The 13,240-nt window shown below is 37.0% G+C and overlaps 1 protein-coding gene across 1 annotated transcript in view; it reads left to right on the top strand.

Annotated features, from left to right (window-relative positions):
- eys (eyes shut homolog) overlaps nucleotides 1-13,240 on the top strand; it is a 156,511-nt gene that overhangs the window by 33,679 nt on the left and 109,592 nt on the right. Inside the window, exons 12-18 of the mRNA XM_043256030.1 lie at nucleotides 1,408-1,641; nucleotides 1,745-1,867; nucleotides 2,216-2,329; nucleotides 3,608-3,721; nucleotides 3,952-4,065; nucleotides 5,838-6,035; nucleotides 10,976-11,097. Coding sequence (XP_043111965.1) covers nucleotides 1,408-1,641; nucleotides 1,745-1,867; nucleotides 2,216-2,329; nucleotides 3,608-3,721; nucleotides 3,952-4,065; nucleotides 5,838-6,035; nucleotides 10,976-11,097 — 1,019 coding nt within the window. The remainder of the gene's footprint in view (nucleotides 1-1,407; nucleotides 1,642-1,744; nucleotides 1,868-2,215; nucleotides 2,330-3,607; nucleotides 3,722-3,951; nucleotides 4,066-5,837; nucleotides 6,036-10,975; nucleotides 11,098-13,240) is intronic.

The raw sequence follows: 13,240 nt of genomic DNA, 5'->3' as shown, positions 1-13,240 counted from the left end.
AGACATCAATGTCCCCGCAGCATGCTCTAAAAGAGGAATGTTGGTAGTTCAGATCTCCCATTGATTGTACTGAAAGATTCACAGGCCTTCTCTGCTACTGCCTCATTGCGGTAAAAGAGGAGACTGGACATTTAGCATTATTATGTCTTCTCTGAACAGCCTTTGACCCTTTTGTAGATTTATTTTTTTCATTTTATTATGATTTTGTTTTATTGTTAAGACATTTTATGTTAAGTATGTTTCTGTAAGTTGATCATTTAGAAAAAAAGAAGTAAATTAATTAGTGTAAATAAAATGATAACACATGGTGGATATAGTGTCCTATTTTTCATGTTTTTGTCATTTATTATACATGCCGGTTTTATGGCATTAATTAATAGGACTGCATTCATTTGCGAAATGTATTTTTCACACTTCACTTTCACACTTCTATTTAAGTGAGCAACATAAAAGACAGGAGATGGTAAATGGTTTTTAAAATGAAACGCTGATGATGAGAGAAACATCAAATTTTGACATTGGAAGAAAAAAAAAATTCAAAATGAAACATCGATGTTGGGGAATAGTCATAACCACATTATATGTGAATTTCCCAAATGTGAAGTGATAAAAAACAAACTAAAAATCAGTTTGCTTGCATTTATTTTATTGATTAATTTTAACAGATTTTATTGAAATAACGGTAGAATTTTTTTGTCAAGAAATACACATTGTCGAAGCATTGTAGAGGGAATAAAAAAGTAAACACTTCCAGGTGTTGTTTACTCTTCAGTTGTTGGCCGTCTCAGATTAGCAATGTCAATTACATGCCACTTGATTGGAGCTTTGATGACAGGACGTGTTCTTGGGTTGTGACCTCTGCATCACTCGAGTTGTTGTGCTTTTTTATCTGCTGCCTCTCCAAGATAAGAACTGTTCCACGGCTGTCTCTGATTGCACATCTCTGGATAAGGTCTTCGTATACTCCGGCATCTGGTATAGTCAGAGAGGACAGACCTATTTCAAATGCCCACCAGGTGAAATACGGTTCCTATAGGACAGATTTCGATTTTCGCGTAAACCGCTTTACTGGTGAGGTTGGCTTAAGTTTTATTAGGTTTACTTCATTAAGTTTATTGGCATGATGTATCCGTTTGCCTTAGAAAGGTCAATGTCCCAAGAAATACTAAATGAAAACAAAACATCCAGTTTTGAATTAAAATTCCCGTTCTTTTTGCATTCCATGTTAATCAACTGGCATAATATTTGTTTAATTTCTGTTTTTGCCACTTCTTGTGGACGTAAATGCATGAAGTGGCTGCATTTGGCAAGAGTGTCAGCTGAGGCATGACAGCTGAATAACTAATGCTCAAGTGTCTCCATCGAGCCATTGTGCATCAATCAGCTCTTTCATCCCATTTCACGCAGGATTCACTGGACATGACTGCTCCATGCCGGCTACGGGCTGCACTTCCAACCCATGCGATGCGGAGGGCACTTCCATGTGCGAAGAGCAGCAGGGCGGTTTCAAGTGCGCATGTCACCATGGCTATACGGGCCCATTTTGTGAAACTTCCATCAGTCACTGTGTTGAAGGACTGTGTCATCACGGATCAAAGTGTGTGGATTTCCCGCTGGGCTTCGTGTGTGAATGTTTGCCTGGTAAGAATGATTTGGTACGGTCTGTCTCCTGCCAGTCCTTCTGTCTACACCTTCACTAAAGCATCCATTTAACCCTCACCCCATTTTCATCTCTCTTCCTCAGGGTTACGAGGACGATTCTGTGAGGTAAACATTGATGACTGTCTGGATAAGCCTTGTGGTGCTCTCAGTATCTGTAAAGATGGTATCAATGCCTATGACTGTTTCTGTGCTCCTGGGTTCGTCGGTAAGTCCACCGCAAGCAATTTTCTAGAGCAATTTTTCCTTTGCCCGGTTTTCTAACATTCAATTCCCCTCTGTTGAGCCGTGTTTAAAAGGTCTGTGGCCTCAAATCTGCTCCTGTATTGTAAGACATTAGTTGCCCGTCTGCTTATCAAGGGGTATTTCTTAAACTGCATTACCCTGCCATCACATTTTCTGCCATCCATTTGACCGAGTAGACAGGAGTGTTGTTTTTTTCCTTCCGCAGCACCTCATCATTAGCCGTGGGTTATTTTATTTGAAGGGGCATCACGGCCTTCCTGTATTTGCAAGGAAATCCTTAATGAAATGAACCTTTCCCCTTCTTCTCAAGGTAATAACTGCGAGATTGAAGTAAATGAGTGTCTTAGTCAACCCTGTCAGAATGGCGCTTCCTGCTCAGATGAGCTTAACTCTTTCAGCTGTCTCTGTCCTGCCGGGACAACAGGTACGTAATTTCTTCCCGTCGTCGCAGTTTCACGGGATGAGTTTGGGTGACAAAGGCCTCAATTGCATTTTGAAACTGACAACCATGTTTAAATGCAGGACTGAATTCTTAAAATTAAATTTCCAGATGGTTACACAGTACAAAAGTCATTCCCCAGCCTACAGTAGTGATGATAACCTTATGTTTTGACCTTTTGAAGCTTTTAAACATTGAAAATATGAATTATAAATAAATAAACATAGAGTAGTGCTGTCAATTGATTAATCAAGATTAACTGCATCCACAAATAAAAGTATACTACTAGAAATGCCAAAGGGAATTGTTCCAAAAAAAGAACTCTTGACATTTCTTGGGTTTTCATGAGCGGAAGTCATCATAGTTGGGAAAAGTAAAAAAAAAAAAAAAAAAAAAAAAAAAATTTGTTGTGTTCCCATCTGCCTCATTTATATTAGCGTTCCTAACAAGAGTACAAAAATTGAGAGACAGTTGAAAAGTCAAATGTTGGCCAGAAAAAAGAAAATTTAGATAAATCAGCCATCGTATTAGAAATGCTTGTGCAAGTGCATTAACCGTTAATAAATTGTTCTGTAATTTTATGCGGTTTCATAATTTAAATGCAAGAAAAACAAACAAACATTGATTTATGTTAATAAATGTGAAAATGTCATCACGGTCTGTGAGAAGGGTCCATTGTTTGAGCCAGAACCTGAAAGCTTGTTCAAACAAATAGAGATGTTTTTAAATCTCCACAGAGAAGCTAACCTGCAAATGGCTTACTAATAGTTGTCTCAGCACTTTAAACTGAGATGGAAGTATTTTAATATAGAAAAAATTACACACTTCAGCGTGACGAGATATGATCATTTAGTGTGTCATGTTTAGTTTACAAACAACCCTTTAGAACAGAGGGGCACTTTTAGCTTTTATCCAGCCACATTAAATTTCTATTTCGAGAGTAATTTCCACTTAATTCTTTCATGTTCATGCAAATTGGAAAGGAAATAGGCTCATTTGACGGCATGAGTCAACTCAAACTCTCAGTATATTTTAGGAACCTCCTGCCCAACTGAATGTAAATTCATCTACTTTCATTTCAAACCAGGAGGTGTATTGCTCGAAGGCTTAAAAGGGATTTTAGATTTGTTTTTACTTTTATTCCAGATTCTTTGTGCTGTGAAAACTTCAGCTTATAATTGGTTGGCATGGGAATTTCTACGACAACTCTCATTCTTATTTTCTTCTTTTTGTGTGCCTTTCTCTCTTTCTCTCATTTTTCAGGCAGTTTATGTGAAATAAACATAGATGAATGCCAGTCATCACCATGCGTGAACAACGGCACTTGTTTGGACCTCTCCGATGGCTTTAAATGCATTTGCCCTTCAGGTTTCTCTGGTGTGTCTAATGTTTAGAACATTATCGCATTGATTTCTCTCCACTGTTTCTCTATTCCTCTCAGTACAAACATATGACTCTACATCTTAAAACTATAGATAGTACACAAATACTAAAATGTACAAATGTCTTGTCATATTTTTGTCACTTGTGGAAAGCTGCTCTCAGGTGTTTTTTGAGAGATATGGGCTTCTTTCAAAAATGTTTCCACTTGATATTGTGCGTTGTAGGTCCTGAGTGCTCACTGGATGTTGATGAGTGTATCTCATATCCCTGTAAGAATGGAGGCACCTGCATTGACCAACCGGGTAATTACTACTGCCGATGCACGGCTCCATTTAAAGGTAATGAAGACTGAGGGACTGGGGTGAAGGGTGAAGAAAAGCAAAGTTAATTAACTTCAGAGAGCATTCCTCTCACCTGTCTGAACTCATGCAGTCAGTAGACATCTTTATTGCCCATTTAATAAACCCAATCAAAATCAATTAAACTGTATAAATGCCTATTAAAACGTATTTGAATATATTTGAAATAAAAAATATAAATATATTTAATCCTGTGAGAGAACATATTCAGTGTGCTTCATATTGTACTTTTTTGATGTAATCTCTAAGTAAGAAATGATTGAAGGTAGAAATTAAATTCTCTTTAATGCATTTCCGCACTTACAATGCATGAGTTTCGTTTACTAAGATTTTTGAATTCTGCTAACCTCATAATTGACTTACTGTTGATCATTTTGGTGACAATGATGTATTGTAGTAAGCCTTCATATTCATATATACACATTACGGCATGCTGCTTCAGTTCAGAGGTTGATCGAATCAGACCTAAATGTCAGGACAAATTCCCCCTAGAGTGCTGTGCTCTTTGACTACGTTATCTGCTGTGTGAATACACCTGTTTTATATAGCTATATTTTGTGCATTAGTGGGATTTCTGTCTTTTTTGTGTTCGTGTGTGTGTGTGTGTGTGTGTATGTGTATGTATGTTTGATGCTCAGCTGGCCAATTCCGGACACCGAATGCAGCTCATCTAAAATCGATCAAGCAGCTCAGTCATCGCTGCTTATACTCAAACAGAGATCACGGATCACGCTTCCATTAGACGCACAAATTAGGTTGTCAGGGATAATGATGATATCGGTTATTCTGTTTTGAAATTGAGGAAAAAAGGCACAGACGGCTTCACTGCTCTGAGAAATGCGCATAGTGTTTATGTGGAGGGATGCTGGGAACATTAACCTACCCATTACACAGCTATCCTTTACTAAATGATCTAGTGTCTAGACTGGCTAAAATACAGTGTACGGTCTATACACGTGTTAACTGAAACCCTGAGAGTTCAAAGTGACTATTATCCAACAATGCCGTGGAGTGTAATTAGACAATCCAAGGCATGTCATTAATTTTCATTGAAGTTGCTCTCACCTATCAGTCCCAAATGTGCCAGTATGTTATGGGTTCTTTTACTGTCTTAAATTCATGTACATTTCTGTCTGATCCATTTCCCTGTTGCACTAGCATAACCAGACTAGCCTGGTTACCAATTGGGGTTAGTTACCTTATTACCCTAATAAGGTGTGTTGAGATGCTTTCAAGCTGGTTGTAGCTAGTGAGCAACAGTGGTGACCAAAACTAGTCGTAAGCATTTTTTTTCCAGCAGGACTACTTTAAATAAATTGTGTGTGTGTGTATATGTGTATATTTATGTTAAATATATATATATATATATCATGTTTTATTCATACCGGCATACATACCAGGCCTAAGAGAAGGCAGATACAACTTTGTGAGGTCAACAAATGAAATTAAATGTATAAATAAATCATAAGTGACTGAAAAACTCATTATTGTGATTGATTTCATTTGAATTCAATGCTAAAAATTAAACTCCACAAAGTGGTTTCATTTTAATTAATGGGATTTTTTTATGTATGTTAAAATAAATACTAAATTGGCAAAAAAGGGCTGCTTTTGACCTAAAATGTGGCAATAGAGGCCTTTTAAGTAATTAATTATGAGAATTTGTAGAGTAAACAAACAGTCAGACATATTCTGTTGTTGTTTTTGTTTCACATGGAATTGTATTTCTCATTCTGTATTTGGAATTGCAGGGATTAACTGCGAGTTGCTGCCCTGTGAGGCCGTTAATCCGTGTGATAACGGGGCAGAATGCGTGGAGGATTCTGATCCAGTCCTCTTCCCTCTGGGTTTCCGGTGCCGATGTCGCCAGGGTTTCACGGGGCCCCGCTGTGAGATCAACATAGACGAGTGCAGCTCCAACCCCTGCCTGCACGGCTTCTGTTACGACGGTAAATACTGCAGTTATATCTCAGCCTTGAACTCTCAAACACAAAACCTTTCCCTTCAGTCTGATTAGCACACTGATACTCTAGAAAGGCACTATTGGTTTATCCCTTTGACAGTGTTAGCCGTGACTTAGTTTAATAAGCAGTTTTATGAGACACAAGTTGCTTCATTCAGCATGACCAGGCCACAGTTGCTTTGGTGTGCTCTTGACAAGTGTCTTGTTCCAGCTGTGAGGCAGGATCCGTAAGGCATAAATGCTGCTTTGTAATTTGAATAATGGATGATAAATGACAGAGTTAATACAATCAAAGCCCAAGGCAGGGTGTTGCTCTCCCTCAGCAATCCAATAAGTTGTTTTTGCCCTTTTGTGTTGCATCTTCTGCATATATCATTACAAAAGCCATAGATCAAATGCATGTTGTCAGTTAAGGATTACAGATTGCAAAGCACCAAATAGGCCTTTGCAATGAGGTACTTTCCAATTGAAACTCACTTGATGTTGTCGTATTGTAGGCTGGGTGATCATACAACATTGCATACAACCCTGGAATACAGGCAAAGTGTTCAAGAGATCAGTTTGATAACAGTTTTTATTACTGCTTACAACGCTTACACCATCACTCTTAAGACATGCTGTATGAAGCAAAAAGCTTTTAAAATGAGTCACAGAAGATGCTTTCTAGTTGACCGTAATTTATTTGGGTGATAAAATGTTAATTCCATGTAGCATAGTGGTGGATGTCATTGTAGTGACACTGAGAAGACAAACCTTGACTTATGTAAGATTTTACAGTTTGTTTAAAAGAGGTTGTAAACAGTCCCCTCGATCTAGCAGAAAATGCTTTCAAATTGAGCATGGGCTGTTCAGTGTCCTTTTTGTCTGAATAATTTTGCTAACGATTCTGCTTGAGGTTTATACGTTGCAGGATTCAAGTGGATAGATTTTAATGTTTTCCTTTCTGAAGTTTAACTAACATCCAGAGGTCTTTGGGTTGATCTTTAGAGCAGTGGTTCTCAGCTAGAGACCCAGGGCCTATTTGGGAATTCAGAGGGCTAGAAAATGAGACTAAGACCCAATCCCATTTCTAGCCCTTTCCCTTTCGGTGTCTCGATTCTCTTTTAGTTGGAGGGGTAGTGGTAATTGGAAGGGCCAGAATTTTCTCAGCATAATCCAGCTACAGCCGCAACATGGCTGCCCAAACGAACATACAGACTCACAGATGTAAGCATTATCGACATTAATATAGATTTTAAGGAAAAGTAATAATTTGTTTTACGTTACATTCAATCATGTGTTCAAATTACTGTCATGTTATTCAAAAAATGTTTCCAAAAAAAGGTTTGCTAACATTAAATCATTTATGTCACTGACTGCATGATTGTGCCACAACATATCTTCATGTCTGATCCGGGCGATTACCACCATTCCCCAAATCCTTTTCTCAAATATTTCCAATCCGAGAGAGAGAGAGAGAAATAAGTTGCATCTGTGCATCTCTTTACAGTGAGTGAGTCACTGCAAAAACAGCTATTTTTTCTCTCATTGCAGGAAAAAATTTGAAGCAATTCAGTATTTAAACTGTTTCTCAGTATTTAGATGAAAGTCGTGGAGCAGCGTTGACAAGTTTCTTTGTACCTGGATGTGAGAGCTGCGTGATTTCCTGTGTGTGTTTGTCAGTTGCAGTGCATTAATAAAAAAAGTCATATGATGACGTATGATGGCACTTCATAGTAGTGGTGTCCTAATTCTTACGGGAATATATCCACCCCTAGGGAAGGGGAATGTGTTTAAGTAGTTTTGCTTATACAGAATTATGTTGTTTGTTTAAAATTATGTAGTCCCAAGAGATGAAGCAATATCCGTTTCTAAGTGCACCTTTTGAGGTAAAAAGAAGGCAGCATCGATGCCTTAATTAATGTTAATGTCTTTTTTCAGCAAGAGTAAATGTCTTCTGTACTTTAGCCAACTTTTTATATTTCAAATGTCTCCTTCAGTCTGTAAGCTCTTGTAACAGCAGTTGCTGATCTGTTGTTCAGCAAATTTTCAATTAGCAATACTGGAAATGCCCATTTGTCTCCATCATGCAGTTGTAAATGACTGCTTGGTAAGGCTGCATGCCTCTGAGGGAGAAGACCTCTTGAAACATAAGATGCTTCTTTTTGGCCACAAGTAGATCCACAACAACAATGTAAGTCAATAACCATCAATCAAAAAATGAGATGGTCATTGAACATCACAGCACAACAAGAAACTAGCAGTGATGACAAAAATAAGAGCATCATAAAACCGGAACCCCAGGCAGTAAAACAGTATTCCTATCACAGCAACTTTTGAATGCAGCACATGCTGAGTTCTGTGTGTTCGATATATATTAGGCATTTCTTTGTATACTAATGTTGCTAAAGACTTTATTTTCATCTGAGTGTACATCGTTTTAAAGACATTTTTCAAAGTTATTGTTCATTCATCTTTGTTTTTTTTTAAAGGAATAGCTCACCCAAAAATGAAAAATTGCTGAAAATCTACTCGCCCTCAGACCATCCAATTGGTAGCTTTGTTGTATGATTTTGAGAAATTTAATTACATTTTATTACTTTCCTTGTTCTCTATGGATCCTCTCCAGTAAATAGGTGCATTTAGAATGAGAGTCTAAACATGTGATGATAAACATCGCAAAGAATTCAGTCCATTGATTAAAGTAGAATGAAGCAGAAGAATTGCATGTTTGTAAAAAAAGTCCATAATTAATGCATTTTTAACTTCCATAATATGCAGCACAATATGTGACCCTATAAGTGACCCTGCAGCACAAAACCAGTCTTAAGTCGCACAGGTGAATTTGTAGTAATAGCCAAAAATCCATAGTATGGGTCAAAATGTATTTTCTTTTATGCAAAAAATCAATAGGATATTAGGATAAAGATCATGTTTCATGAAGATGATTTCATGAAGTAAATTTACTACCGTAAATATATTAAAACTTAATTTTTTGATTGCTGATATGCATTGCTAATTTCTGGACAGCTTAGAAATTATCTTGTGAGAGCACAGCCAATAAAGGGCTTCTTCTAAGAAATGTTAGTATGGATCACAGACATGTATTTCAGCCAGAAGCAACCGTTTGAACACCTTACATGATAGATTTGTTTATTACATAAGGAAATGGGGAAATAACTACCAAGCATAATCCTATGCTTTGCTAACCTATACTATATATGCACCTTACTTCTAATTTTCCTGCCGTTTAGCACATGCTTTTTATCTAAACCGACGTGTAGTTCACTAATTGCACTCCCAGAGCAACCTGCAGTTAAGTACTGTGCTCTGAGGTAAAATTGTGACAGAGATGAAGGACGATTTTGTAACCAGGCAACCAAGTATTCCTCGTCCACCACTTGAATTCAAACCTGCAGCCACTTTGTCTTGTCTCCCAACATCTCGAACAACCTCCGTCAGACAAAGTTCACTTGTTTACTTTCTCCCAGACTGCACCAGCAAAAACAGCCCCACGCATTTAGTCCCTCAGGGCCTGTCCGCCATATAGAAGATCTGCTGTGTTTGTATGGGGAGAGAGCAAGGTGTATCTTTTGAGCAGCTGGTGTGAGTAATACGGGTGCCACTCTGGACCTCGAGCATTTAATGAGAGTAATCGTGGGTACACGAACAAAGACAGAGTGGCAGCATAGATTACGTGGTAAATCTAAGGGATAATGAAGAATCCTGGGACTCTGCACAGGCCTTGTAATAAATTTGCGGCAGTAAGAACCCACAATTACCTCTGTCACAGGCTGCTGTTTTGCAGCAGAAAGGCAGGGGATGCATTTCTTCTTGACGGCGTTAATGATTAAAGGCTCGTGGAATGGGTCATTAGGTTTCGGGTACGTCGGATGAAACGCAAAGACAGTGGACAGGGACACTCTTGTAACATTTGTAAAAGAGATGGCTACACAAACACACAATTTACATTTAATTGGACACACTGTGTTTCCAGCTGCTGGGGTAAATATAAATGACTGTGGAGTCGCACAAGCAGAGAAAGACGGTTTTGCTGATAAGCTTAGAAGCAAAGGTTTACAGACAAAAGAGAGAACATGATGAGAATATGATAAGTCTTTTGACTTCGGGTGGCTGTTGAGGGAAATATAGAGTGTAAAAAAAAAAAAAAAGAGGCATTTGTAGAGCTTAAAATATTGAATTCACAGTTTGAATGTCTTAAGAGTCTTTAAATGCTTTAAGTGTTTAAAATGTCAAGTTGCCACATTTTGCAATCTGAAAGCAATTGTTTTATATTACAAGGCCTTTATTCGACTTGGTTTTAAATTGTTTATTATGTATTCTATCCCACGTTTCTTTTTTTTCTTTTTTTAAAGAAATGCGCATATAATAGATACAAAAATGTCATGGCTTGATAACTGTGCTAAAAAAAAAAAAACCTAAATAAAATAATAAATGTTATATGATTTATGTTTTATTATTATTATTTACATTTTTCAATTTGTTGGTTTTCTGTAAAGATGTCATGAAATTTAATTTCATTTTCAGATTAGATTTGAAAATATTTTAACTTTTTATCTTATTTGTATTTTTTTATGGAGGCACTTTTACACAACAAATATTTATCTTTTTTATAATGCTTATTTATTTATTTATTTTTTATTTTTATTTTTTTATATTTTTGCTTTAAAAAAACATTTATAAACGATATTATTTATAAAATTGGGTTGTTTTGGTTGTTTTTATTACTTGCTATGATTCCTGCACCAGCAATGGCTTTACAAGGTTTAATTTCATAACCAGCCCTAAACAAGGTAACTACAATGATAACTGCGTCTTTGAATGATGTGTTTATGAACCCTTTCTTATGCCTTTCTAAAATAGGAAACTGTATTTCATCTCTTCTAAAGTGAATTCTTCTGTCTCCCTGTATGTTTCCTGCTTCAGCTGTGGATGGTTTTTACTGCTTGTGTAACCCTGGTTACGCTGGAATAAGATGCGAGCAGGACATCAATGACTGTGTCGGCAACATGTGTGAAAACAACTCAACTTGCGTGGACCTCCATCTGGTAAGGACAATTAATCTTCAACTAACTATTAGTTTTCCTATACAGCTCTTAATGAAAGAACAACAGCAGTTTTTGGAATAATACATATGGGAACTACGTATAATAACCACTAATGTGCTGTAACATCTGTTGTTAAATGATTATTGTTCTCTGTGCAAGGCAATTAATAAAATATAAATCATTCCTGGCTCACCTGAGATATGACGTAACCGGCACAGGACAAATAATGTATAGACCTATTGTAACCATGCCGTTCTTCTCCACAAGCTTCAGTCTACAATTACTGCCTATATAGTTCAACAGTTACTTATAAACAATTATTTACACACATTTAAAGACAGACTTAATGTGAGCTGCATTATTGAAGGTGCTTTTGTTGAAGGTTAAATTCTTTCCCGAATTCTTGAATGAATTCTGAGAGCTTTTTGAAAATACAAAATTATTCTTGTAGCCTCATAAAATGACAATTAAAGCACTGATGTCACATGGACTATTTGAACAATTTCCTTACTACCTTTTTTAGGCTTTGGATGTGGTAGGTCTGTTGCTGTCTATGCAGGGTCAGAGAGCTCTCGGATTTTAGCAAAAATATCAATTTGTGTTCTCACAAATTTTGATTCCGAGCCCTGGGTGTCCTGCTTCACCTTTGGAAAAAATGAAAGCTTAGATGACCCAATCTGGAATCTTCCCTTTATGGCATCATATGAGGAAAGGTTACTTCCCCTTTCTCTGCTTTGCCCTCTCAGAGAATTTAACAGACGAAACCAGATCGGAGAATCGGATCTCACATGTATATGAGGACATACTCTAGTCAGGATGAAGATGTATACATTTTAGTTTCATCAGGCAGCAAATTCCAGCTAACGTTACAACTAGTCACTAGTTCAACTAATCGCAATTCATGCATAATAACACATCATTATATATGTATTGTCAGTTTGTCGTTTTACACGCATGCATATAGACATTATTTCATAAACAACATAGTCATGAGATGCAATAACACTTTAGACGTGCACATAACAACAAAAGACAATACTTTATTGAACCTTTTCTGATAAGAAGTGTGCAAAATCAAGCATTTTTGATGATTGTTTTGTCCAGTCTGCTCGTTTAATTGTGTTTTACCACAGCTGTCGTAGTTTTTTGTCTCTCAACAATGGGAATATGATTATATTTCTAATTTGAGGCTTTATTATGTCACTTCTGGCACCTAACATCACAAGATGATGATATTTTAAGCTCCTTATGTAGCCGAAACTGCGCTGTTTTGAAAGAGCCGCCTCAGTTTTCCCTTCATTTTGCATCCAGCACAGCTTACATAATTGTGATGTCATTACATTTGATTGGCCTGGATGTGTGTCACTCAGAAAAAAAACAGGCCAATCAGAAGAGAGGCTCATGAATAGTAATTAGACAGGCAAAAATCAAGCTGTTTTTGACAGAGCTCCTGAGAAAAATATATTGAGACCTTAAACAGTAGATGTTGGTTCTCGTGCGCTGAATTGATTCATGACAATTGACAACCAGCTTATGAAACTTAAGCTTACTAATATTTTTCTGCCTTGTAATCTGTATTTTTATGTATTTTTTTATTTGTGTCCCTGGTCTTGAATTGAACAGTTCATCAGTGTATGATATTAAAAGGAAAAAAAGATATTTGTTTTCACAATCTTCCATTTTCTCACGTAATTATATTTTTAATGATGTAACCAAAGAAATGGGGAAAACAGTGTTGTGTAATAATGTGTGCTGTGAAATCACACATTCCATTTTTTCGCAATCCAATCAAATCAGTGTTTTACTTAATAGCACGCCACATTACTGAAGATGAGTATGTTTTAAATGTCATTTCAAGGTGCCTTTTTAAAAACGCTAACATATAACAGTATTCAATGTTATTAGTACCGTATACTTCTATTACAGGCACAGTCATATCAGTCTGTATGTAAAATCCAGAGTCTTTATTCACTGAGTTGTAGTTTTGTTCTGTAGATTAAGCTTGTGTTACCTCACAATCTCTGAGAACAAAGAGAGGGCCAATGAGAGCAATCAGTGGCTCAGAAGCCTGTGTGACATGCAGTTGTTTGGCTCTCATCCCAAATCGGCTTTTCCTTCCCTTTCAGCAAACCCACTCTAATAC

Source organism: Puntigrus tetrazona, chromosome 13 (assembly GCF_018831695.1).
Source record: "Puntigrus tetrazona isolate hp1 chromosome 13, ASM1883169v1, whole genome shotgun sequence".
In the NCBI taxonomy this organism is placed as follows: Eukaryota; Metazoa; Chordata; class Actinopteri; order Cypriniformes; family Cyprinidae; genus Puntigrus; species Puntigrus tetrazona.
This window is presented reverse-complemented; position numbering and strand designations above follow the sequence as displayed.